We start from the raw sequence: 27,791 nt of genomic DNA on the forward strand, positions 1-27,791 counted from the left end.
TGGGGGGACACTAATTCAACCCAGTACACATGGTGAATAGTTACAGGAAGTTTATTTTATCAGATGCGGTTTCATATATATGATGTTGTGAGTGTTCCCCAGTTACTTTCTGCTACCTTTTCGCTTGGATAAGTTTCAACAATTAAGTAGTCAAAAAGGAGAAGTTCTTTCTTGTCTGCAGATAAGAATCTAAGATCCTAGGAGAAAAATGAGCAGAAGACGCAAAAGACACTTTGCAGGAAATACAATGAAGTGGCTAATAAATATTTGAAAAATGTTCAATCTTACTAATAGTGCCACTAATGCAAGTTAAAATAGCAACATGCTTTTGCTCATCTATCAAATTTACGAAAATGTTTTAAAGTGTAGCTGTGTAATTCTGGCTACGTTTTGGCTAGGCACCATCACCTATCATGAGTAGTACAATTAGGCATTCTATTTATCCATTTATTCGCTGAATAAGCACTTTGAGTAAACATTTATTGAATATACTAGGAGCTTTATGGAGATTAAAGTCAAGAAGATCTGACAAACAATAAACAAGAAAACAAATAAGTGACTAATTTCAGTTTGTGATTGGGGTGGGCTACTTTAAAAAGGTGGGCCAAACAGCACACAGTGGTTGGGACTATACAGTCCCCACTGAGGGTCTCGCATATATAAAGATCTTGAGGTGGGAGAAAGCTTGGTTTTTATGAACAGAAAGGGAGCCAGTATGGCTCGCATATGGCAGGTGATGGGAACAATGGGGATAGAAGTTAAAGTAGGAGAAGTAGAAAAGGGTCACATCTTGCAGGGAATTGTATAGACCATGGTAACTGTACAAGATTGGATTTTATTCCAAGTGCAATGAGAAGTCACTAAAGGATTGTAAGCAGCAGAGTAGCAATTTCTGTTTTAAAACATTTGAGTACAATGGATTATTTTTTCCTAAAAAAATAATTTGAAATAGACAGATCATGCATAAAGATGTTCTTTGCAGCATTGTTTACATTGAGACAAATTGGAAACAACCAGAGTCCAACGCTGTCAGAGTGGTTAACGCAATTATGGTACAACAATGCCATGAAACTTTATGCAGCCATGAAAAATGATGTTTATAAAGAGTTTGTGGAATAACACATAAAATGCCAACAAAACGAGGATAATCTGATGGACACTTGTCTTATTAGGGAGACCACATCATGGATGGCGTAGGTGCCTGACCACTGCAGTGTATACCTGAAGCTGAAGCCGAATAATAATGAATGTCAACTATAATTTTATATATATATATATATATATATGCACACACACACACGTATATATATGTGTGTATATATATATATATATATATATACATATATATTCATTCACAGGATGTGGAGTACAGCTTAAAGAATAGTCATTGGAACTGTAACAGCTATATACGATGTCAGAGGGGTAGTAGATTGGGGGAGGAGGGTTATCACTTTGTGAGGGGTGTAAATGTCTAACTATTACATTGTTTTGTACACCTGAAAATAACTAAAAAAACAAGGATAAAGTTTGATACATATAGTAGGATTTTTGTGTTTTTATATAAAACATACATAGAAAAAAAACAGAAGAAAATATACCAAAATATTAACAGTAGTTATCTCTTGGTAATGGAATCATCACTTGTGTCTGTGTACCTTTACTCCAGATATTTTATTGTAAGTATCACTATAATAATCAGCGAAAACCAAACCCAACAAAAAATGTTGTGTCCTCAGGTCTGACTCTCCCTGGGTCTTCCTTCTCCATCATTATGGCTCTGCAACAAGGACAAGCAGTCTTAGAGCCCCTTAAGTATATGAATAACCTTTACTACAGTGGCCACTTCAATAATGTATACTGCTACACTTCTCAAAGGCTTTGTTTTTCATGCTTGGAAGTATTGAAATTATTCTTTTTTATTAAATTTATTGGGGTGACATTGGTTAGTAAAACTACATAGGTTTCAAGTGTACAATTCTGTAATACATCATCTATATATTGCATTATGTGTTCACCACCCAGAGTCAGTTCTCCTTCCATCACCATATATTTGATCCCCTTTACCCTCATCTACCACCCCCTTCCCCCCTTACCCTCTGGTAACCATTAAACTGTTGTCTGTGTCCATGAGTTCTTATTTTTATTTTGTCTTGTACCTTTATTGCTTTCAGGATGTGTGTGTGTGTGTGTGTGTGTGTGTGTGTGTATGTATATAATTTCAGGTGTACAAAACAATGTAATAGTTGGACATTTATAGCCATCACAAAGTGATAACCACCCTCCCCAAATCTACTACCCCTCTGACATCAAATATAGCTGTTAAAATGCCATTGACTCTATTCCCTATGTTGTACTTCACATCACGTGACTATATATATATATATATATATGTATATATATATATATATACACACACACACACACACATATATATATATATATAATTATAGTTGGCTTTGAATATTATTCAACTTCAGTTTCAGGTGTATAGCGCAATGGTCAGGCATCTACCCAGTCTATGAAGTGTTCTCCCTAATAAGTCCAGTGTCCATCTGACACCTTACATAATCTTTACAACAGTATTGATCATATTCCCCAAACTGTATTTCATATCTCCGTGGCAATATTGTGAATACTAATTTGTACTTTCTAATCCATTTACCTTCTCCCCAACTCCCCTCCATCTTGAAATCCTCACTTTTTCCCCCCTATATCTCTGAGTCTGTTTCTGTTTTGTAAATTCCACATATAAGTGAGATCATATGGTATTTGTCTTTCTCTGTCTGACTTATTTCACTTAACATAATATTCTCCAGGTCCATCCATGTTGTTGCAAATGGTAAGAATTCATTCTTCTTTATGGCTGAGTAATACTCCTTTGTATAAATGTATCACAGTTTCTTTTTTTTTTTTTTTTTTTTTTTTTTAATTAGTTTCAGGTGCACAAGACAAAGCAAAACTTAGACATTTATCATTTATATCCCTCACACTGTTGTATCACAGTTTCTTAATCCAGTCATCTACCAATGGGCAGTTTGGCTGTTTCCATGTGTTGTCTATTGTGAATAGTGCTGCAATAAACATATGGGTACATATATTATTTTGATTAGTGTTTTGGATTTCTTTGGATAGATACCCAGGAGTGGAATTGCTGGATCATAAGGTAGTTCCATTTTCAATTTTTTGAGGTACCTCCATACAGTTTTCCATAGCGGCTGCACCAATCTGCAATCCCACCAACAGTGCACAAGGGTTCCCTTTTCTCCACCTCCTCGCCAGCACTTGTTGTTTGTTGATCTATTGATGATGGCCATTCTGATCAGAGTGAGGTGGTATCTCATTCTGGTTTTTATTTGCATTTCTCTAATGATTAGTGAGGTTGAGAAGTTTTTCATATGTCTGTTGGCCATCTGTGTGTCCTCTTTAAAGAAATGTCTCTTCAGGTCCTCTGCCCATTTTGTAATTGGGTTCTTTGTTTTTATGGTGTTGAATTGTATGAGTTTTTAAATAAATTTTGGATAGTAACCCCTTATCAGATGTATCATTGGCAAATATCTTCTCCCATTAAGTAGGATGCCTTTTTTTGTTTTATTGATGGTTCCCTTTGCTGTGAAAAAACATTTTAGTTTGATGTAAAACCACATATAAGTGAAAAAGCCTTTGTTTTATTGATGGTTTCCTTTGCTGTGGAAAAACTTTTTGGTTTGATGTGATTCCACATAACTTTTTTCTTTTGCTTCCCTTGTCTGAGGAGATATATCAGTAAAAATATTACTAAGGGTAATGTCTGCAAAGTTACTTTCTATGTTTTCATGTAGGAGTTGTGTGATTTTGGGTCTTACATTTAACTCTTTAATCCATTTTGAATTTATTCTTGTATATGGTGTAAGGAGGTGGTCTAGCTTCGTTGTTTTGGATGTGTCCGTCCAGTTTCCTAGCACCATTTATTAAATAGACTGTCTTTACCGCAGTGTAGATTCTTGCTTCCATTGTCATAGATTAAATGACCATATACGCATCGATTTATTTCTCTGCTCTCTATTCTGTTCCATTGATTTATGTGTCTGTTTTTATGCCAATACTGTTCTGTTTTGATTACTATGGCCTTGTAGTATGATTTGATGTCAGGTAGTGTGATACTTCCCACTTTGTTCTTATTTCTCAAGATTGCTGTTGCCTTAAGGCATATGGTTCTTGACTTTGTCTGACTTACTTTGATTAGCATGGTAATCTCAAGATCCATCTATGTTGTCGCAAATGGCAGTATTTCATCTTTTCTTATTGCAGAGTAGTAGTTCATTGTGTATATATACCACAACTTCTTTATCCATTCGTCTATCGAAGGATTCTTTGGTTGTTTCCATGTCTTGGTCACTGTGAATGCTGCAGTGAACATCGGGGTACATACATCTTTACAGAAAAATGTTTTCAGATTTTTGGGGTAGATACCTAGAAGAGGGATTGCTGGGTCATATGGTAATTCTATTCTTTATTTTTTGAGGAACCTCCATACTGTTTTCCATAGTGACTGTACCAGTTCACATCTCCATGAGCAGTGTATAAGGGTTCCTTTTTCTCTACAGCCTCTTCAACACTTGTTGTCACTTGTCTTATTGATAATAGTCATTTTAACAGGTGTGAGGTGATATCCCATTGTGGTTTTGATTTGCATTTCCCTAATAGCTAGTGAAGTTGAGCATTTTTTCATATATCTGTTGGCCATTTGTGTGTCTTCTTGGGAGAAGTGTCTATTCAGGTCCTCTGCCAGATTTGTATGGAATCACAAAAGACCCCAAAGAGCCAAAGCAATCCTAAGAAAAAAGAACAAGGCTGGGGGTATCACGCTCCCTGACTTCAGTTTATACTACAAAGTGACAGTAATCAAAACAGCATGGTATTGGCAGAAAAAAACACAGAGACCAATGGAATGGAATTGAAAACCCAGAAATAAACCCACACATATATGGACAGATAATTTTCGACAAAGAAGCTAAAAACATACAATGGTGGAAAGACAGCCTCTTCAATAAATGGTGCTGGGAAAACTGGAAAGCCATGTGCAAAAGAATGAAACTAGACTGCTATCTATGACCATGTAGCAAAATTAATTCAAAATGGATCAAAGACCTAAACATAAGACCTGAAACAATAAACTGCATGGAAGAAAACATAGGTACTAAACTTATGGACCTTGGGTTCAGAGAGGATTTTATGAATTTGACCTCAAAGTCAAGGGAAGTAAAAGCAAAATTAAATAAATGGGACTATATCAAACTAAAAAGCTTCTGCACAGCCAAAGAAACCATCAACAAAATAGTCAGCCAACCGAATGGGAGAAGATATTTGCAAACAAACCTCTGAAAAGGGGCTAATATCCAGAATATATGAAGAACTTGTACCGCTCAACAATAAAAAAAAAAAATCCAATTAAAAAATGGGCAGAGGACCTGAACAGACACTTCTCCCATGAAATTATTGTTGGTAACACATCATCAGATCTGTAGTTTCAAAAGGCTTCAATTACTTCTTAGGTGAAAATTTGCATGTGCACCAAGTTAATTCTTTAAAAGTGGCTAGACCTGAGCTAATTGGAGGCATAAATTTACTGTTACTTCCCTGATACCAATAAAAATTTGCAGTGAAAACGAAATTGCAGGCATAGGAGAAAAAATGTAATGGATTTCTTTGCAGAGTTTAAATAGTCAAAATTATGATGTGTTATATTTGGCAAATCACTGTAATCTTAACTGAGAATGAAATCGAAATCCATGTCTTGTTTGAGAGGTTCCACTGAAACTGGCATCTGTTTACCCTACTTGTCCTTTTGGGTTCTTAAAGGGGTTGTGTGACTTTTTGTCAATCACTAAGAATTATGTTTTTTAATCACTCTTTGAGAACACAATCAATGTATATTTTTATAAATGTAGGAATGTGTTAATGGTTGTTAAATTTATTATCTTTGCCTGTTTTCTGTTGTTGTACTTTTTTTGGCTATAGATTGTATTACTTCTTCATATGTGCCCCTGAAGCCTTTTGAAAAGAATTGTCAAAATATTACTGTGGAGGTTGAAGAGTTTGTTCCAGAAATGACAAAATATTGTTATCCATTTACTATTTACAAAAACCATCTGTATGTGTATCCGTTGCAGTTAAAATACGATAGCCAGAAAACATTTGCCAAGGTAAACAATGTAAACTGTACATTTGGGGGTATAAAATGTTACTTAATGTTATTTATAATCTTCTCATTCTATGACTCATTTTGAATGATTAATCATTTTAGGCGAGGAACATCGCGGTCTGTGTGGAATTCCGAGATTCAGATGAAAGTGATGCTAGAGCTCTAAAGGTTTGTTTACGACACTGATAAGCATTTTTAGTAGAGCTAGAGATTCTGGTACTTGGTAGTTTCATATGCTAAGTTTAATTTGGTTAAACGTCCAAAAGAAAATGTACTGAAGTGAAAAATGTAACATTGCCTTCTCTATTCTCACACATTAACTTGAAGGATTAGTTAAATATTAAGAAATAACAAAATGAGGGAGGAGCTTTAAAAATGAGTAAGCTTCACATACCAGATTTTTGCCTTTGCTCCACTTTGATTTTGCATTCACGGATTCCCAAGCACAAGGTCATTTTCTCCTATGACCTGACAGTTTATAATGGTACCATCAGGGGAGTATAAACTCCCTTCTTTTTGAAACCTGAACGGGCTTTGAGCTGACAGAAGCACAGCGTGATTGCTTTGATCTGAGATATGACTTGTACTCTCTGACTGGCCAAATGGTGCCTCCAGACTTGGACTAGTGATATGTGAAAAGCAGCATCTTAGTATTATAGAGCAATCCTTAAATACCTGTGACTTCACAGTGCTTTTACATTCTCACTCTTTATAGCTGCTTTTTACTTTTTGCTCTTTAGCCCATTGATCATAGGCCTGAAAGAGAAATCGGAACATTTAGTCATCACAGAGTGTTCATCTGGCTTGCCACTTCTCTAGCTTGAGCCTCAGTCAGACAGATGGATGGCTAGTCTTTCACTCAAACCGCCTAGGGAAAGAGGCTAGAATGCCCCTGACTAAATTGTTGAATGTTTAATAGCCCCTACCATTTAAAAGAGATTTTTATTTTTTTTTCACAGAGAAACCTAAGTTAAATTAAGGATTAGCTTGCTCAAATTAAATTTGTTTTCTCTGATTCTCCCTTCAGTGGAAATGAGAATAACGGCTCATTTTCCCCTATGCAGTATCCTTTTGTATACTTAAAGAGTCTTAGGTTACCTCTCAGCAGTTTCTGCAAATTGCCTTTGTAACCATATTTAAGAAGAGCTGGCTCTGTACTCACATGGAGTCTTAATTTCATTTCTTAGCTGGTCTGGAGGCTGGCTCTGAACTCACAGAGTGAGGCAATTAGTACCTTGGCATGCCGGCTCCATATTCATCCTTGAGCTTATTAGGCCTATGGAAGTGAAAAACTCATACTAGAAATGAAATTGGATCTTTCCACGGAACCATAAAAAGCCTTACATTTATTTTTATTGGTATTACAGAAAGCCAGTGACTTTTAAAATGTGGCTTATAAAGTGAGAGAACAGTAAATTGTCTGTAGCTTAATTTTTAATTCCTTTAGGCTAGGAATGTATCTGCTGGTTTTTTCGGTGTGGGTTTTGTTGTTGTGTTTTTTTTTGTTGTTGTTGTTGCTTTTTAAACTCCTCACCTTTCCCACTGCACAACAAGCTTTCAGCATAAGGTGCTGACTGGCTGAGTGAGAGCTTCTTATACTAAGAAACGTAAATAGCATGAGAGAAGTAAGCTTTCCAGGCCAGGTTTGAGAGTGTTTCCCTTCCAAATGATAAGCTGTGTTCGACTTCTTACTGTCAGCTAGTTTGGAATTGCATTTCTTGGATGGCTGGAAATTCAGAAGCATCTATTCAGCCAAGTTAGGTGATGTCTGTGGTGAGGTCGAGTGACTGTAAATGTCTTGGAATTTATAAGCTCATGGGGAGAGCCAGGTGGGCTTGGCCATGGCCTTGTGCTCACAGATGCCTGTAACTGTATGTGGTTCCATAGCATCACATTTGAAGACCTGCACTGAGAGTGGTGACTCTGTTTCCTTCTTTTGCAGTGCGTTTATGGAAAACCTGCAGGGTCTGTTTTTACCGCAAATGCATTCGCTGTTGTTTCACATCACAATCAGAATCCAGAGTTCTACGATGAGGTAAAAATACATTATTCTGATGTGTATAAAACACAGTGGTTATTCTTTTTCTTTTGGAGTCATTTCCTTCATTTTATCTGCACTTTCAATCCCTGAATGTTTTATGCCTTGAAAATAGAAACTGTCACATCAAAACAAAGGTCACTGCCGGCTTGGTGCCCTTTGATGACTGTGGAAGATTTGCCTACAAATGGAAGGGCTCTGGGGTGAGGTAACAATACAGGAAACAATCAGACTGGGACTGGGATTGAAGCCTTAGCTTTGACAACTGGCTCTGTGACTTTGATCAAGTCACTTCCCCTTTCTGAGTCTCCATTTCCTCAGCTTTAAAATAAGAAATTCGGAAGAGGTTTCCTGAAGGCTCTTATAGCTCTTTCCTCCTGCAGTTCTGTGTGGGAGGGTGCAGCCTCTCTGAGTGAAATGCTTTTCGAGAGACAGCAGCACAGCTGAGACACCAGAATTCCACTGGCTGCACTAAATGCTTCTGTGCAGTGTTGAGTAGCATGGTCTCCCAGTCTCTGTGCTCCCTTCCTCAGACCCTGTATCTGCCTCTCTTTCCTTCTTCCTGCTTCTCTGAGTCTGTGTCTCTGTGTACTTCCTGGTAGCTTTCTTAGTGTCTCTGTCATAGCCTCCTCTAGTCTGTATGTACCTGGTTTATCCAAATCTGCACACTGCTTTTGATTCCCATGTCTCCATGGCACCTGGATGTGCATCCAAGGCCACAAGCTCTGCTGTTTCTGCTTCTCGGGCCTCATGTCTTCGTTCCTGGCTTGATCTGATACCATCACCCCTGCTGTCAACGATGTCCCCAGGCCCGCCTGCTGTCATGTGGACGCCTTCTACCCCAACCTTAGACCTTGCTTATCTCTTTCTTAATCCAATGCCCCTAGTTTCATGGGAGACAGGAGGATAGTGGCCTTGTGTTTTTGCCACCTAGGGAGGGAGTATGGCTGTACTTACATACAGCAGAGCATTAGATACCCAGGTGGTTTGGATACTGTGACTAGTCATGTTCTGTGGTGAAATATACCTACAACAGAAATTAGTTATGACACCAGAGCAATGCCTTGAGTGAATGGTAATTAGGCCAGATGTCCCTCACCAAAGCTGTTCAACGTGTCCCTATATATAACCAATGCCAGTCACTACAGAAAACTTGATCCTGTAGTAAGTAATCCATATTATCTTTAGGATGTCAGAAATAAACAGGCTTTTCACTCATTCACTATGTGTTGACCAGGAGAGTGTGTGTGTGTGTGTGTGTGTGTCTGTTCCTGTGCATGTACATGCGTGTGCACTAAATCAATTAAATCTGTACTTTGTCTCTCACATACTTCTAAAAAGCATTGCAAACATTCCGTTAAGTTCTGATTGGAAAATTACTTGAGATGCTTTATTAAAGTATTAATTTTTAGGATTAAATTCATGTGTCAGCAGTGACAATTTTTATATCTTTATTCAAGGTTAAAGTTGTGGTTTTGTTCTGAAGACATCTGTGTGAACTGTAATTTATGGATACCATAATACCATAGTGACTTTTTGCACATTTATTTGCAAAGCTTTTTTTTTTTTCATGCAAAGGAGGACAACAACTTAGAAAAAAGTAGCCTTTCAAATTCAGTGTCCATTTTAGACAGATTGCATTCACTAATTCAGAATGAGTTACATAGCATCCTGGGGCTGTGAGTATGTAGTTTTGATCCAGTGTTTTAGAAAATCCTGAAGCAAAGTTGAAGCCAGGAGAATCCACTGAACTTTCCCACAAAAGTAATCAATTGGCTCTTACAACCCAGGAGAATATTGTTGTCAAACTGAAACTGACCAGGAAAACATTTGGAAAACATTTAAATCATATCTATTTGACCACTTGGACTGTCATTTAGAAAAGTATGTCATTGGAAAAGTATGATGAAACTGAACTAAAGGACTGACAGTCCAGCTTGACCATTAAAACAAAATTCTATGTGTAATCTTGCTGTCATTTCAGATTAAAATTGAACTTCCCATTCACCTGCATCAGAAACATCATTTGCTTTTCACTTTTTATCATGTAAGTTGTGAAATTAACACAAAGGGAACAACCAAAAAGCAGGACACAGTCGAAACTCCAGGTACGTGTGTGCTTTCAATGTCTCTCTCTCTAGCTATTTGAGATGGAACTGTCTAGAACATAAACTCTTTTTATCAAGCTACAGACCACTTACTACTTCCCCTCACCATAAAGTCAATTTCTGAGTTTAAAAGTTCATTAGTAAAAGATGAATTATATGTTCATTTTTTCATCATTTCAACCAAATGTCCAAATGCTTGCCAATGTTCTTGGACCACCATAAGAAACATAAGTAATATTGCCATTCTCAGAGAGAAATACATACTGTGGTATAATATTTGTATTATTTCTTTTATGAAGAAGAGCCCAGCAACCAGAATTTTCCTGTTCTGCTCACTAAGGAAGAGGGAAGTGAGCCCAGAGCTAGGGGCAATTTTGAGCCTGAGGGAGATTGGGGGCTGCCTGGTTCTAATAGAACAGATTTAATGAATTTGAGTAAGTCCCAGTCCTGATCCTATTCTGCAAGGCTTTAGATAAATCAATGAGAAACATCCTTGGAGAACATAGAAGTCCCTATAAACATGGCCTGTGTCACACCCACTGTATAAATGTCAGCATGCCCTAAGAGTCATATCCAAACTGGCTAAATCTTAAATTCATTCATTTTACATATTGTGAGCAAGATGTTGTACTGTGGAGAATACAGCAGAGAGTCAAACATAATCTCATCTTCAGCGAGCATATGATCTGGTAGGGGGCATAAATCCTGTGTAGACAACTATGATACATGATACAAAGTAGTAGTTACCCCGAAAGTGGTGCTATGTGATCTCAGAGAAGAGCAAGTTACTACTTCAGCCGGAGGAGGGACAAGTGGCTGGGAATCAGGAAAGTCTACCAGGAGGAGATGATGTTTTGAGTGAGGCTTTGAGTATTGAGGGGTAGGGACAGGAAACCACAAGTAGTTCAATATGACCGAAGCACAAGGTGCTGGGAGGGGAATCATAGGATGCCAGTTTGGAAAGGAGGCGTCAGTTTGTGGAAAGCCCTGAATGCCAGGCTGTGGATTTGATTTTATTCTGTCACCAATATGGAAGTATTGAAGGATTATAAATACCAGTAAGGGCTATTTTATATGAATTCCAATCGGGCAGCAATATTATGGGTGAGGTAAGCTAGAGCAGGAAGGAAGAAACACCAGTTAGGGGGTATTTCAAAAGACCAGGAAAGAAAGGGGGTGCACTATGGCAGTAGCAGGGGAATGGAGAAAACGAGAATTGCAGAATAAGAATATATTGGACCTGGCAAATGATTGGCTACTAGAGAGTTGATTCAGAGTTAGCACTGAAGTTTCAAAAGTGGGAAGAAGGTACAGTTGACCGTTGAATATCATGGATTTGAACTGCACGGGTCCACTTACACTGGAGTTTTATCAGTTGACCCGCTTAGTTCAAACCTGTGTTGTTCAAAGGTCAACTGGTTGTTGGGAATCCGTGTATGCAGAGGACCAATTTAAATTATCCGCAGATTTTCAACTGCCTGGGCCATCGGTGCCCCTAATCCCTACGTTGTTCAAGGGTCAACTGTGTTGCCAAATAACAGAATTGTGGGTGGGAATGGCAGGTTTTGGACAGATGTTGAGTTTAAGGTGCTAGTGAGACATCTGAGTGATGCCTGGGAGGAATATTAGTAAGTTCCCTTTGTGGATAGTGTGGTCCTGTTCTGTATCCCCATAGAAACTGCAGTGTGGTCAGGGCAGGGACCTTGAGGGTTGAGAAGAAATCTGGCAGAGTAATGAAAACCCATGACAGTATACCTCTGAAAAGACAACTTTTTATACTATTTCCTTATCCAAATTGTAGACAGTAGTGGGCAAGATGCTCAGTGGAGCATGAGACATTTATTCTATGTGCCACTCATCATTTTTAACTGTCCATCCTTTAAGTGGCTTCACACCTTTGAGTCAGATGGAATGTGTTTGACATTGTACCTGTACAGCTTCCAGGTGCTCTGTGTGATTTTTGACTGAGAGAGACACATTGGCCATGCTGTGATGAATTCACAGTGCAGGAATGTTGCCTGAGCAACTCCATAGAGACAGAAAGTAGGTTAGTGGTTGCCAGGGACTGGGGGAAGAGGGACATAAGGAGTGACTTTTAAGGGGTATGGAGTCTCTTTTGGGGTGATGAAAAAGTTCTGGAATTAGGTAGTGGCAATGGATGCACAACTTTGTGAATATAGTAAAAAAACCATTGTATATTTTAAATAAATGAATTGTATGGTATCTGAATTATATCTCAATAAAAATTTCTATGAGGAAAAAAATGTTGCCCAAAATGAGAAATATATTTTCCTTTAATTTTCCTATGTTCTGGGCTAGAAACCTTTTGTCATTTGTCTAATTTTCAGTTTAACGACTTTGACAGAGTCTTTTTGAATGGTTCTTTTGCTCATGTTACTTTCCTGTGCCTTTTATAAAAGAGCTCTGGGTAAAGCATTTCTGAAGTTGTACTAGTACACATGCCCTTCAGGCGTGTTTCAGAATCTGAGAAAACCATTTAGTTTACTTAGAGAAAGCAACATATTATCTTCTTTTAAGAATTGAAGCATTTGCCAAATTTAATATGCGAATGAAAACATTCTAACTAGATTTGTGTTGACTTCTGTGTTCACAGTATAAACACATGCATACACACACACACTCACGCAAAGAATTTTAAAGAATCAGAAAGCAATGGCTTTTAAAAGTGCTCTCCAGCCAGCACCCCCTCTCGTATGCCAACACTTGGTCCAGAGCAAGCTTTTTTTTCTTTTTTTTTAACTGAGTTATAAACACTTGAAGCCCAGAGTAATCTCTATAATGGAAATACTGACACAGATGGTTCTGGCTTTTTTAGCTAGAACATGAAGAGTTTTCTAATAGAAAGCCAAGAGGCTCTTTTGGGTAGAACTGTAAAGAGACTGGGGGAAATCTCAGTGGATTCAAGTTGTAAACACTGTACCCTTACCGCATTCTCCTACAACACCTCTTCCTTCTGTAATCAGGAAAACTGCCCAGCTAAGTACTGCCTTGTGTAAATATGGAATGCAACCTTGACTTGTGACTAGTCTTCCATAGTCCCTTACCTTAGGGTTGCTGTAAGAAATGTTGGACCCTGGTGATTGCTGTCTGAGGTATTCTCAGATATAAGACTGCAGTCTTAATAAGGATTGATGAGAGAGAGCTGAATCTTTAAAAAATAAGTGTACCCAAAGTTATCCCCCAAAGTAAAGGTAATAATATCGACGCACTTTTTTTTCAAGTTTTAAAGTGTTTTCATACATTATCTCACTTTGGTCTTTCAATAACTCTGTTAGATGGAGAGACTGTGTATTGTTGTACCCATTTTTATAGTCAAGGAAATAGAGTAAAAAACTTGTTAGTGGCCAGGCTGGGATTAAGAAGCAACCCAAAGTCATTGTTCCTTCCCCAGTACTCAGATGGCCAGTAAGGACTCCCGCATGCAGACCCACAGAAACATTACCACCGTGCCCCACTCCTCAGCAGTCAGATATTCATGTAGCTAATGGTATTTGCAGTTTCATTTATCATGGTTGATTCTTGTCTTGGCAGTTGGCTTTGCCTGGGTACCTTTGCTGAAGGATGGAAGAATCATCACATTTGAGCAGCAGCTGCCAGTTTCAGCCAATCTTCCCCCAGGCTACTTGAACCTGAATGAAGCAGAATTAAGAAGGGTAGGATATTTATCTGCATTTGTTCACGTAATCATGTGAAATGTTGAAAAAGTAGAATTCTTTCAGCCTTGTTGATAGTTTGGTCTAGTTGATAGTGACTCAAAGTGTGGTCTGAGGACTGGTGCTGGTTCACAACAAAGGTAAGTATGGAAAATGAGTGATTAGACGCCTTTATAATAGTCTGACAAAGTAACCTCATGTCTCTTGATTGTAATAATCATTTAAAAAACTGGGGTTTGGATTTTGTGCATTATTTTAAAAAATTCACTTATTTTGCGATTCATTTTTATTGATTGATCTGCAAAGGATTGGAAATTCAAAATGATCTAGGATACATTTATTCTAAAGGCAGGTTATTTTCTCCAATAATTCCCTCTGTGTGAAACTGACACATTCATTTCTGGGGGAAGAAAAAAGTTTGAAATGATAGAGGTGTGCTATGTTGCTTATCTGTCCATCGCTATGTTACAGAAATTCACATGTATTTTCTGTTCACAGCAATCTAATGTAGATATTAAGTGGGTAGATGGTGCAAAGCCTTTGTTGAAGATTAAAAGCCACTTAGAGTCTACCATCTACACTCAAGTAAGTTGTATCAATTGAATTTTGTCATTTTTAATACTCAAGTATATTTCTTGATTAAAATAGACTATGTTTGATTTCCTATAGCCTTAGAGAAGCATCCTGAAGGACTTTCTCATTAGTAGTAATGGCATTCTTAATAATAATCATAAATTATAAAATCCTTTTATTCCCATTAACTAATTTGAGCCTCACAAAACTCTGAAAGGAATGTGGAGGCTTTTGTCACCATTTTTTAAAGTTTTTTTTTTTTTTTTTACCAGTTTTAAATTTACAGAAAAATTGTGAGACGAGTACAGAGAGTTCCTTTATATCCTGTACCTGGTTTCCCCTGTTACAAACCTCTTACATCAGTCTGGCACATTTGTTACAATTAATGAACCAATATTGATACATAATTATTAACTAAAATCTGTACTTTATTCAGATTTCCTTACTTTTTACCTATTAATGCCCTTTTTCTGTTCCAGGATCCTATCCAGGATAGCACATTACATTTCGTTGTCATATCTCCTCAGGCTTCTCTTGGCTGTGACAAGTTCTCAGACTTTCCTTATTTTTTATGACCTTGTCAATTTTCAGGAGTTACTAGTATCTTGTAGGTATTTTGTAGGCTGCTCCTTTATTGGAATTTGTCTGATGATTTTCTCCTGGCTAGACTAGAGTTGAACACAGAAATTTGAAGTCAGTGGATCATGGGTGGCTAGCTGCTAACAGTCGACTCTTAGCCTCAGCACCCATGAAATTGCAATCAAACATCTGTGGGAAGCCTGAAGCCCAGTGTGGAAAATCAGGGATGGAGAAGATGAAGTCCACGCTCCTTGGTGTGGCCTCCAAGGTCCTCTTCACTCCCCGCTGCCCACACAACCATTTTATAGATGAAGAAACTGTGGCTCAGTCAGGTTAGATGATTTACCCAAGGTTACACAAGTCATAATTAGAGGAAGCAGATCAAAATCCAAATTTCGTTTTTCGAATTCCTGATATAGTCTACGATGTCCACAAAATCAGTGTATATAGATACCATAGAGGACCTCTGGACTCACCGGTGAAGTGCTGTGGGAAATTGGGCACTGAATGCCTGAGACTATTGTTCTGGTAACCCCTGCTTGCTATCTTTTCTTCAGTTGTCAGTTCTGACCTCTGTTCCTGCTCATTTCATTAAAATGTAGAAGCAGCCCAACTTCACAGACTACACTACCAGGCAAAAAAGGAATTAAATGAATGTTGACTAGTTGGGCATAAATTGTGGCCTACCTGCTGTGCGCAGGTCCATGCTGAATTTACCTGGTCTTGCTGCTTTGTGTGATGGTCAGGAGGCCCCTTGGACATGGACACACATGTTGGTAGCTGCAGCTGCCGAGTCTGGGCATTAGAATACCCAGATAAAGAGGTTTGCAAGATGCGGGAGGAGGAAGAGGGAGAGAGCCAGCATCTGTGGGTAATGAATCAAATTTCATATGGCTGTGTCCATCTGTTTTTCAGGATCTACATGTGCACAAATTCTTCCATCATTGCCAGCTGATTCAATCAGGCTCAAAAGAAGTTCCAGGGGAGCTCATTAAATTTTTAAAGGTAAATGAACAGCAGCTTTCGGCAAAAGTTTGTTTTTTATGTCTTTCTGTTGCCACATTTTGATGTGGGGTAGGAGGGGGAATCAAACTAATACTTTAAAATACTTTTGGCTGTGTATCCTCGAGACAATACTTTTTATTATGTACTTTTCCATCAAGTGGCTGTTTAGAAGCAGGCAGCAGAGTTGCTATATTAGGAAGAAAATGTTATGGCCAGAATTCGATGACATGTTTTGGAAAATCTCCTGACAGTGTTTATTTCAGTTCCACAAATTGATTTTTCAGGTCTTTTCTCTTCCTGCTGACTGCCCAGGAAGGGTGGAGAATGCAATAGGGAAAAGGGCCAGGAGAAACAGAATCACTTTTGTTTGGGATAAAATGTAAAATGGTTCCTGTGTCTGTGCATGAGAGACTATCAAAAGGGTCAACTAAAGAAACCTAGTTTCTGCATGTTGCATAGGAGAGAGTCTTAAGAACTACCATATCTTATCAAATGTATTGAGAACCCAAGGCTACAGTTAGTCCCTAGTGTGCTAGGACTGAAGTGCACAGCATAAGACCTAGCTGATAGTGACTCTCTTCTTTTGGTTGCTCCTTTAGTAGGTCAGACATGGCAAGTCTAAGGAATTTTGATTTCTTTTTATTAGTTTCACGTGTACAAAACAATGTAATAGACATTTACACCACTAGGAATTTTGATTTTTAAATGACACCTCTATAGGATTTCCCTTTGGACCTGTTATTGCTTATTATTCTCAGGAAACAAAACTGTTCATTTCTTTTAGAGAGGTAGTATGACATGAGATGACATGTATGGGTTCTGGACTCACAGACTGAGTTTGTGTCCCAGATCTGTCACTTAGTAACTTGGTGATTGACCTTGGCCAAGTTACTTTACTTCTCCAAGCCTTTGTGTCTTCATCGGTCTCATAGGGATAACAATAATGTCAATTTTTAGGGTGGTCATGAGGCCGAAGTGAGATAATATATCTGCTGTATAGTAATTGTTCATTCCATACTTATTTCTGAAGTGCTTTCCTATGGGCCAGGCATCATTCTAAGCATTGGGAATGTAAGTGAAGAAAACAATGTCCCTGTGGTCAAGGAGCTTGCTTTCTTGTGGAGGCAGATGGACGGGAAAAAAAAAAAAAAAAAAAAAAATATATATATATATATATATATATATATATATATAGAGAGAGAGAGAGAGAGAGAGAGAGAGAGAGAGAGAGAGAGAGAGAGAGAGCGAGAGAGAGAGAGGTATACGGATATAGATAGATATGTGTAGATATAGATATATCGATACCAATATAGATGCATCATGTCAGGTGGTAATAAGTTCTATAAGGAAAACCAAAACATAGTGAAGGGAGATAAGGGGTGATAAGAGTTCGCTCTTTAGGATCAAATGCCAGAGGAGATCTCTTTGGTAAAGTGACATTTGACAGAGACCTAAAGGAAATGAGGGCACCAACTCTGGATTTCTGACGGAGAGCTGGGAATAGCAAGTACAAAGACTCTGAGGAGCTTGCTTGCTGCGTCCAAGGGACAGCAGGAATTCCATTGTGGTTGTTGCAGAGTGATAAGACATCACATTGGAAAGGTAGCTGGGGAGCTGTTTGGGTAAGGCCTCATAAGCCATGGTGAGGAGTTTGGATTGTATTCTGAACGAGATGGGAAACCTTGTAGGGCTTTGAAAAAAGGCATGACATCTGTGACTTTGGTTTTTAAAGTATCATTCTGCTTATCATAGAAATACATTGTCAGAAGGGTAGAAGCAGGGAGATAGTTGATAAATGGTGGCTATCATTCTTAATTATCACTAAGAAGTATAACAGTCATCTAACTTTCAAATCCTTCCCTCGGGTAATGTCTAGAACTCCAGCTCTATATATGAATGCTTAGCCTGTTAAGATCCTTGGCTTTTCATCCAGTGAGGAAGCTTTGTAAAGGTTTTAATAGAATGAAATGGAACAAGACATCCTTTTTATATACTGGTATTCTTAACACGTTGCGTACGGATCACGAGAATCTTCGTTTTTTTCTGAGCCATGCATTAAGGACGGATAATGAGAATTCTCGTTTTTACTGTTGACTCTTTTTACTTTGCACATTTTATTGAATTATTTGTGTTTCGTTAATAACAAAGGAAGCTGCTTTCTGCAGTATCACACCAGGAGGGATTACTAACATCATAGGTGAGTAAATCCTAAAAAATTCCATAGAAAAATAATAAATGACATAGAAGCATTTACGCTTTAAAGAGAAGAGTGCATTTTAAAGTAGTTTCTTTTAAAAACCTGCCAGAACAGAGGGGTATGAGGGATTTAAACCCCGCCGTACGCAACGTGTTAAAACAGAAAAAAAGAAAATACTCATGTTTGTGCTTTTAAGGGTGTAGGAATTTCTGACATTTGCGACCCACTCTCTCCCTCTAGTGACAGTGAGTGAAATGCCAATATGGTTACAGAAAGCCGACCAGCTCTGTGGAATGCTAGCGCTGAAGGAGATTCTAGAGGTTTTCTTTTTTTACAGATGAGAAAACTGGAGCCCGAGTAGAGGTGACTTGCCTGTAGTCATTCAGCTGGTTAGTAGCAGAGCTGAGCCGAGCCTGTGACACGTGTCTTGACTCCTAGTTCCGTATTCTTTCTACCAAACCTTGCTATCTGTTGTCCCTGTAAATGACATTGTTTTTCAATTCATTTAACAACTACTTGTGGAGCTCTTTTTATGTATTTAATATTTTCCTAGATGCTGTGAGGCTTGCAGAGACGAATAACTCAGGGCCGTTCTCCATAGAGATCTTATTTCCTAATTGGAGACACAGAATGCGTAGAAGTTAAATGGCAATATAGGTCATCAGTACAAATGACAGTTCAAAGCAATATGTGATTAAATGTCAAATGCAGGATACAGGGTATGAGTGCAAAGGGTTCAGTGAACTGAGGAACCACCAAGACTAGAGGCTCCCATCTTTATCTTATGGTTCCCGATTTTATTCATTTATTCAGTTGTTCACCAAATATTGAGCACTTACTGTGGGTGCTGGAAATATAATGGGGAACAGTTCTGACAACATACCTGCTCTAGTTGGGGTAAAGAGGTTATTACTGAGAAAGTAATTTTAGATAGAGATGAGTGCTATGAAGAAAGTAGAACAGGTTAATGGGATCTCACATAAGCAGGAGTGTATTCTAGATAGAGCTGTCAGGGAGGGCCTGTCTGAAGAGATGATGTGTTAAGCTGAAAAGAGACTGACTAGAGTAAGACGTGCATCAGTAATAAAGCTGTGTAAAAGGATAACAATATTGCAGCAGGTGTAAAGCCCTTGCAATGGCATGTTTGAAGGACTGTGAAAAAGAAAAGATAGTGTGACTAGAGCACAGTGAGCAGCGAGGGGAGACGATGGCATGAAATGAGTTTGGAGAGATGGGCAGGGTTCCTGTAGGCATGGGAAGCCCTTGAAAGCTTTTTGTTCATGGTGGTTTGATTTGTTTTTTTCACTAGGGGAAAATGACATTATCGAATTTGCTTTCATAAAGAACACTCTGGCTGCTATGTTGAGAATAAATGAGAGAGGAGCAAGACTGGTGCAGGGAGATGAGTTCTGCATGCAATGCCCACCTCTCTTTTCTCTTGGACATTATCATGCTTATGTTTTAATGTTCCTCCTCTCTGAAGCCTTATCGAACATTCCATGCCCACTTGCAGACTCAGTTGCTTCTTCCTTTGTATATTTTGTATATACCACTATTGTACTGTTTGCAGTTTGTATTGCAGTGATTTAGTTCTGTGTCTTTTTCCCCCATAGACTGGGAATGGATTGATGGCGGGAACCATGTTTTTTTAGATGTGCTTGGCAACTGGTAGTTCATTCAGTGCGCCTTTCTTCATTGAGTGAATGAGTAGCTTCATTGAAGTGGGGCTTTGAACGTGACTTGGAAGTGTGGCTAGGATTTGGCTAAAAACTGTGAACAAGCGCACAAAAGTAGGAGTACATATGATACATTCAAGGATCACTCAAGACACCAGTTTGGTCTTGTGAAGAATAATGAGTATTAAGGCTAAAAATGTAGGTTGGCTCTTAAGTAACTTGGACTTAATATCCTAGGTCCTAGTTTCTCAAACTTGGTACCACTGACATTTTGGGCATGCTAATTCTTTGTTGTAAGAAGCTGGATTATGTATTGTGTGATGTTTAGCAGCATCCCTGGCCTCTACCCAATAGATGTCAGTAGCACCCCCCAGATGTGACAACTCAAAATATCTTCACATGTTCTCAGATGTCCTGTGTGTGTGTGTGTGTGTGTGTGTGTGTGTGTGTGTGTGTTGGGGGGGGCAGGGAAGGATTAAAGTGGCTCCTGGTTGAGACCCACTGCCCTAGATAATGGGGAGGCATCAAAAAAAATCTTGACAGGAGGTGGTCTGATGTAACCAGTAATTTAGGAAGATTAATTAGGAAATGAGAGACATACTGGGAATAAAGATAAACTGTACAGAGATTTCCTAGAAAATTATTAGACTGTTTTGGCTATAGGTTAGAGGGTCATGAAAAGGGATGATGGTAATAAGGATAGAAAAGAGGGGGCAAAAGTAAGGAAAAACTTGAAGGATCGCCTATGATTTCCTTGAGCTCAGTATCTTCCCTTATGCATTTGATTGAAGAGAAGCTGCACAGAGATCTAAGAGGTCCCTGTTGAAATGACTCAGATATAAATGGTAGTGTTGAGAGTGATGTCATAGGAATGGCAGTAGCGAGGTGGTCTTCTAGAGTTTTCATCTGGAACTTACCACAAATTGAACATCTATAACCCATCAAAGGACTCTCTGCTCACCACACAGAACAGCTAAGAGACTCTTATAAGGATTACTTGAAAGTGGGCAAACTGGGCGCGCAGGAGAAGAGGGAAGGGAGCAGAGTGGAGACGTAGCCCACATCTGCAGCTGTGGAGACGCAGGGGGTCCCAGGACAGAACAGAGAACACAAGAGCCAGGAGGTGGGCTCTTTCTCTGCCTCCCACAGCTGATCTCTCCTGCTGAGAGCAGCATATCCATCATTGGAGGCAGTAACCTCAGCTGAGACCTCCAGCTGGGCCCTAGGTCAGACAAAGGACATAAACTCCATACCTGGGCCCCTCCCCCTCCCCTCCCAATCCTACCCCCGCCCTTCCAGAGACTCAAGCTGGCCCCTGAACTGAGGAGTAGTGTCCAATTACACAGGAGCAATAGCCCTCAGGATCTGGGAGAACCCAGTTTGCAGCTGCTGTGACCAAGGGATGAGGCTGGGAAGAGTGTGACACTGATGGGCTAGGAGACAGAAGACTCCTCTATCCTCAGCCCCCACCATTTCTGGCCTGCCTAGACAACTGCAGAGACACACCCAGGGGTCAGCAGCAGGTGGCAGAGGCAGCTCTGGGCTTTCAGCAGCTCAGAAATCTGGCATCATCCACATACACACACACACATACACAACACACACATACACACACACACACACACACACACACACACACACACACGGAAGAAGTACCCTAAGACTCAGGAGACCTGAGCACAGGGCTGGATGTGTTACTCTCAGTGCGCATATGTGCAGGCAAGAGCAGAAACTGCACTGACTTTGTAAAAACTACCATCCAGACCCCTTAGCCAACCATCTAGAACTGCAGTCCCAGGTTCACTCTGGGCACCAGGTGGCCGGCTCTGCCTCCACAATACGCAGAGGACTCTTTGGTACAACAGAGAACAACCTGGAGATTACTTGGTGGGCTTAAGCCAAGATTGGCACTGCTTTTTTTGTTTTGTTTTGTTTTGTTTTTGTATTTTTGATATTTTTGCCTGTGTTGAGTGTGGGTTATTGGTTATTTTTACATGTGAGTGAATTTGTTTTTTTCTTTGTTGTTGTTGTTGTGCTTGGTGATTTGCTTTGTTCTCCAATAGCCCTACACCAGGGCCCAGCCCAAGAGGCACAAGATTCAATACACCCAGAGGCCAACTCCAGACCAAAGCAGAGTATTACTGGGTTTGACCTACAAGTGACACAATCAGAGGGAATTCTCTACAGGCACAAGAGCCCATAGGGGCCAAGCCTCATTTAAGAGGTCAACCCTCACGCAGCAGAACATCCACTGTGGGCGGAGCCAAGTCTCACACTAGTCAGCCTAAGAGTCAATCCTACCTACTCACAAGACAAAAGCAATTAAAGATCAACTTTAACAGGACAATATACACAAAACAAGGGTCACCTGTGAAGCACACGTACAGGAGAATAGGAAAGTGGTGCAAGTCAAATATAAAGGACACATACTACATAACGTAACCCAGCAAGAACTAAGAACTCTAGGGGATCTACCTAATACATCGAAGCAAACACAGAGAATCAGCCAGAATGGGGAAACAAAGAAACATGTCCCAAATAAAAGAACAGAAGAAACCTCCTGAATTGGAACCAAATGAAATAGAGGTCACCATCCTATGAGAGACAGAGTTCAGAACACTGATGATAAGAATGTTTAAGGAGCTTAGTGATGACAGAGAAATCATAATGAATAACCAATTAGAACTGAAGAATACAATAACTGAAATAAAGAACACACTTGAAGGAATTACCAATAGGTTAAATGAGGCAGAGGATTGAATTAGCAACTTAGAAGACAAGTTAGCAGAGATCACCCAAGCGGAACAACAAAAAGAAAAAAGAATAAAAAACAATGAAAATGGTTTAAGAGACCACTGGGATAACATCAAGCGCAACAACATGTGCATCATAGGAGTACCAGAAGGAGAAGAGAGGGAGTAAGGGATTGAGAACATAATTGAAGTAATAATGACCGAAAACTTCCCTAACCTGGTGAAGGACACTGACATACAAGCCCAGGAAGTGCAGAGAGTTCCAACCAGGATAAACCCAAACAGGTTCACACCAAGACACATTATAGTTAAAATGGTAAAGTTTAAAGACAAAGAGAAATGCTAAAAGCAGCAAGAGAAAGACAGCAGGTTACATACAAGGGAACTTCTATAAGACCATCAAATAACTTTTCTACAGAAAATTTGCAGGCCAGGAGCAAGTGGCAGGAGGTACTCAAAGTGATGAAAAACAAAGGCCTACAACCTAGATTGCTTTATCCAGCAAGGCAAGCATTTAAAATTGACAGAGAGATAAAGAGCTTCCCAGAAAAGAATAAGCTAAAGGAATTTATTACCACCACGCCAGCATTGCAGGAAATATTAAAAGGGCTTCAATAAGCAGAAGAAAGATGAAAATAATCTAACTACAAATAAAAAAATGGCAATAACTATGTACCTATCAATAATCACTTTAAATGTAAACGGGTTAAATGCTCCAATAAAGAGACATAGGGTGGCTGAGTGGATAAGAAAGCAAGACCCTTGTATATGCTGTATACAACAGACTCACCTCAGATCAAAAGACACACACAGGCTGAAAGTGAAGGGTTGGAGTAAGATATTTCATGCAAATGGAAATGAGAAAAAAGCTGGAGTTGAAATACTTACATCTGACAAAATAGACTTCAAAATGAAGAACATATTAAAAGACAAAGATGGGCACTATATAATAATAAAGGGATTGATCCGACAAGAGGAGATAACCCTAGTAAACATCTATGCACATAGGAGCACCTAAATATATAAAACAGACTGACAAAGACAGAGATCAACAGTAACATTATCATAGTAGGGGACTTCAACACACCTCTGACAACAAGGGACAGGTCTTCCAGACAGAAAATCAATATGGAAACAACGGCCTTAAATGACACATTGGACCACTTGGATTTAATCGATATTTTCATAGCATTTCACCCCAAAGTTGCAGGATACATGTTCTTTTCAAGTGCACATGGAACATTTTCAGAGATAGACCACATGTTAGGCCACAAAAAAGTCCTGATAAATGTAAGAAAATTGACATCATACCAGTTGTCTTCTCTGACCACAGTGCTATGAAATTAGAAATCAACTACAGGAAACAAACTGGAAGACACACAAATACATGGAGGCGGAATAACATGCTACTAAATCATGAATGGGTCAACCAGGAGATCAAGGAAGAAATCAAAAGACATCTCAAGACAAACGAAAATGAAAGCACAACAACCAAAATCTATGCGATGCAGTGAAAGGAGTTCAAAGAGGGAAATTCATAGCATTGCAGGCCTACCCAAAGAAACAAGAAAAATTGCAAATCAACAGTTTATCTTCACACTTAGGGAATCCGGAAAAAGAATAGCAAAATAAGCCCAAAGGGAGTACAAAGAAGGAGATAGTAAAGATCAGAGTGAAAATAAATGAAATAGAAACCAGAAAAACAATACAAAAGATCAATGAATCCAAGAGCTGGTTTTTAGAGAAGATAAACAAAATCAACAAACCTTTAGCCAGACTCATCAAAAAAAGAGAGAGAGGACCCAAATTAATAAAATCAGAAATGAAAGAGGAGAAGTGACAACAGACACCACAGAAATACAAAAAAATTTAAGAAATTACTATGAGCAACTATATGCCAACAAATTTGACAATCTGGAAGAAATGGACAATTTTCTAGAAGCATACAACCTTCCAAGGCTAACTCAAGAAGCAATGGAAAACCTGAATAGACCAATTACTACCAGGGAAATTGAATCAGTAATCAACAATATCCCAACAAACAAAAGCCCTGGACCAGATGGCTTTACAGGTGAATTTTACAAAACATTAAAAAAAGAATTATCACGTATTCTCCTCAAGTTCTTCCCAAAAATCCAGAAGGAGGGAAGGCTCCCAAACACTTTTTACGAGACCACTATCACCCTGATCCCCAAATGAAACAAAGACACTACAAAAAAAAAGAAAACTGCAGGCCGATATCCCTAGTGAACATAGATGCAAAAATCCTCAACAAAATATTAATGAACAGAATTCAGCAATACATTAAAAAGATACACCATGATCAAGTGGGATTCATTCCTGGTATGCAAGGGTGGTTCAAACCCACAAATCAATTAATGTGATACACCACATTAACAAAATGCAAAATGAAAATCATGTGATCATATCAATAGATGCAGGAAAAGCATTTCACAAAATCCAGCAGCCATTTATGATGAAAACTCTTAAGAAAGTGGGAATAGAGGGACCATATCTCAACATAATAAAGACCATATACAATAAACCCACAGCAGCATCCTACTCAATGGGGAAAAGCTAAAACTATTCCACTTATGATTAGGAACAAGGCAAGTTTGCCCACTTTCTCCACTTTTATTCAACATAGTGCTGGAAGTTCTAGCCACAGCATCAGACAAGAAAAAGAAATACAAGGCATCCAAATTGGTAAGGAGGAAGTAACATTGTCATTATATGCAGTTGACATGATACTATATATAGAGAACCCTAAAGACTCCACTAAGTAACTATTAGAGCTGATAAATGAATTCAGTAAAGTAGCAGGATACAAAATTAATATTCAGAACTCAGTTGCATTTGTATATACCAATAATAAAACATCAGAAGGAGAAATTAAGAAAACAATCCCATTTACAATTGCTTCAAAGACTATAACATACCTGGGAATAAATTTAACTAAAGAAGTAAAAGATCTGTACTCAGAAAATTATAAGACATTGAAGAGAGAAATTAAAGAAGATACAAATAGATGGAAACACATACCATGTTCATGGATAGGAAGAATTAATATAGTTAAAATGTCCATACTGCCTAAGGCAATATACAGATTCAATGCAATTCCTATCAAACTACCAAGGACATTTTTCACAGAAATAGAACATATAATCCTAAAATTTATATGGAACCATAAAAGACCCCGGTTGGCCTTGGCAATCTTGAGAAATAAGAACAAAGTGGGAGGTAGCACGATACCTGACATCAAATTATACTACAAGTCTACAGTAATCAAAACAGCTTGGTCCTGGCATAAAAACAGACACATGGATCAATGGAACAGAATAGAGAGCCCAGAAATAAATCCATGTCTATATGGTCATTTAAGGTACGACAATGGAAGCAAGAATTTACGGTGGGGTAAAGACAGTCTATGCAATAAATGGTGCTGGGAGACCTGGACAGACACGTGTAAAAAAATGAAGCTGGACCACCTCCTTACACCATATACAAGAATAAATTCAAAATGGATTAAAGACTTAAATGTCCATGAAACTCCAGAAGAAATTATAGGAAGAAATTTTACAGACATTACCCAGAGTAAGATTTTACTGATATATCCCCTCGGGCAAGGGAAGTAACAGAAAAAATAAACATGGGATTACATCAAACTAAAAAGTTTTTTTCACAGCAAAGGAAACCATCAATAAAACAAAAAGGGATCCTACTGAATGGGAGAAGATATTTTCCTATGACATACCCTATAAGGGGTTAATATCCCAAATTTATAAAAAACTCACTCAATTCAACTCCAAAAAAAACCACACAATCCAATTGAAAAATGGGCAGAGGACATGAAGAACCGTTTTTCTAAAGAGGACATACAGATGGCAAACAGACATGAAAAAAATGCTCAACCTCACTATTTAGAGAAATACAAATAAAAACCACAATGTGATACCACCTCACCCAGTCAAAATGGCTATCATCAAGAAATCAATAGGCAACAAGTGCTGGCGAGGATGTGGAGAAAAGGAACCCTCGTGCACTGTTGGTGGGATTGCAGATTGGTGCAGCCACTATGGAAAACAGTATGGAGGTATCTCAAAAACCTGAAAATGGAACTACCTTATGACCCAGGAATTCTACTCCTAGGTATCTATCTGGAGAAATCCAAAAACTCTAATTCAAAAAAATGTATGCACCCCTTTGTTTATTGCAGCACTGTACACAATAGCCAAGACATGGACACAACTGAAATGCCCATTGGCAGAAGACTGGATTAAGAAACTGTGGTACATTTATACAGTGGTGTATTACGCAGCTATAAAGAATGAAATCTTACCATTTGCAACAATATGGATGAACCTAGAGAACATTATGTTAAGTGAAATAAGTCAGACAGAGAAAGACAATTACCTTATGATCTCACTTATATGTGGAATCTAAAGAAGAGAATAAATGAATGAACTAATCAGAAACAGTCTCAGAGACATAGAGGAAAAACTGAGGGTTGCTAGATGGGAGGGGGGTAGGGATAAGGGGGAAGGTGAGGGGATTAGAAAGCACAGTCAGTAACCACAATATTGCCACGGGGATACAAAAGTCAATTTGGGGAATGTAATCAATAATGTTGTAAAGATTTTGTAGGGTATCCAATGGACACTTGTCTCATTAGGGAGACCACCTCAGGGATGATGTAGATGCCTGATCACTGCACTGTACACCTGAAGCTGAAGCTGAACAATAATGAATGTCAACTATAATTATATATATATATATATATATATATATATATATATATATATATATATATATATATGTATGTACATATATACATATATGTGTGTGTGTGTGTATATATATATATATATATGGTTACAAGAAGAGTACAGCATTAGGAATAGAGACAGTGGAAATGTAATGGCTGTGTGCGATGTCACAGAGGTAGTAGATGGGGTAGGGATATTATGACTGTGTGAGGGATCTAAATGATTAATGTCTAGCTATTGC

At 38.6% G+C, this 27,791-nt stretch overlaps 1 protein-coding gene across 3 annotated transcripts in view; it reads left to right on the forward strand.

The window, feature by feature from the left end:
* The window catches only part of DOCK11 (dedicator of cytokinesis 11), a 211,793-nt gene that overhangs the window by 84,634 nt on the left and 99,368 nt on the right, over positions 1–27,791 (forward strand). For all 3 annotated transcript variants that reach the window (XM_019717035.2, XM_074323193.1, XM_074323192.1), the window contains 7 exons: positions 5,998–6,182; positions 6,284–6,349; positions 8,124–8,216; positions 10,204–10,327; positions 13,880–14,001; positions 14,500–14,586; positions 16,069–16,158. In XM_019717035.2, the coding sequence (XP_019572594.2) occupies positions 5,998–6,182; positions 6,284–6,349; positions 8,124–8,216; positions 10,204–10,327; positions 13,880–14,001; positions 14,500–14,586; positions 16,069–16,158 (767 nt within the window). The remainder of the gene's footprint in view (positions 1–5,997; positions 6,183–6,283; positions 6,350–8,123; positions 8,217–10,203; positions 10,328–13,879; positions 14,002–14,499; positions 14,587–16,068; positions 16,159–27,791) is intronic.

Source organism: Rhinolophus sinicus, chromosome X, assembly GCF_036562045.2.
Source record: "Rhinolophus sinicus isolate RSC01 chromosome X, ASM3656204v1, whole genome shotgun sequence".
In the NCBI taxonomy this organism is placed as follows: Eukaryota; Metazoa; Chordata; class Mammalia; order Chiroptera; family Rhinolophidae; genus Rhinolophus; species Rhinolophus sinicus.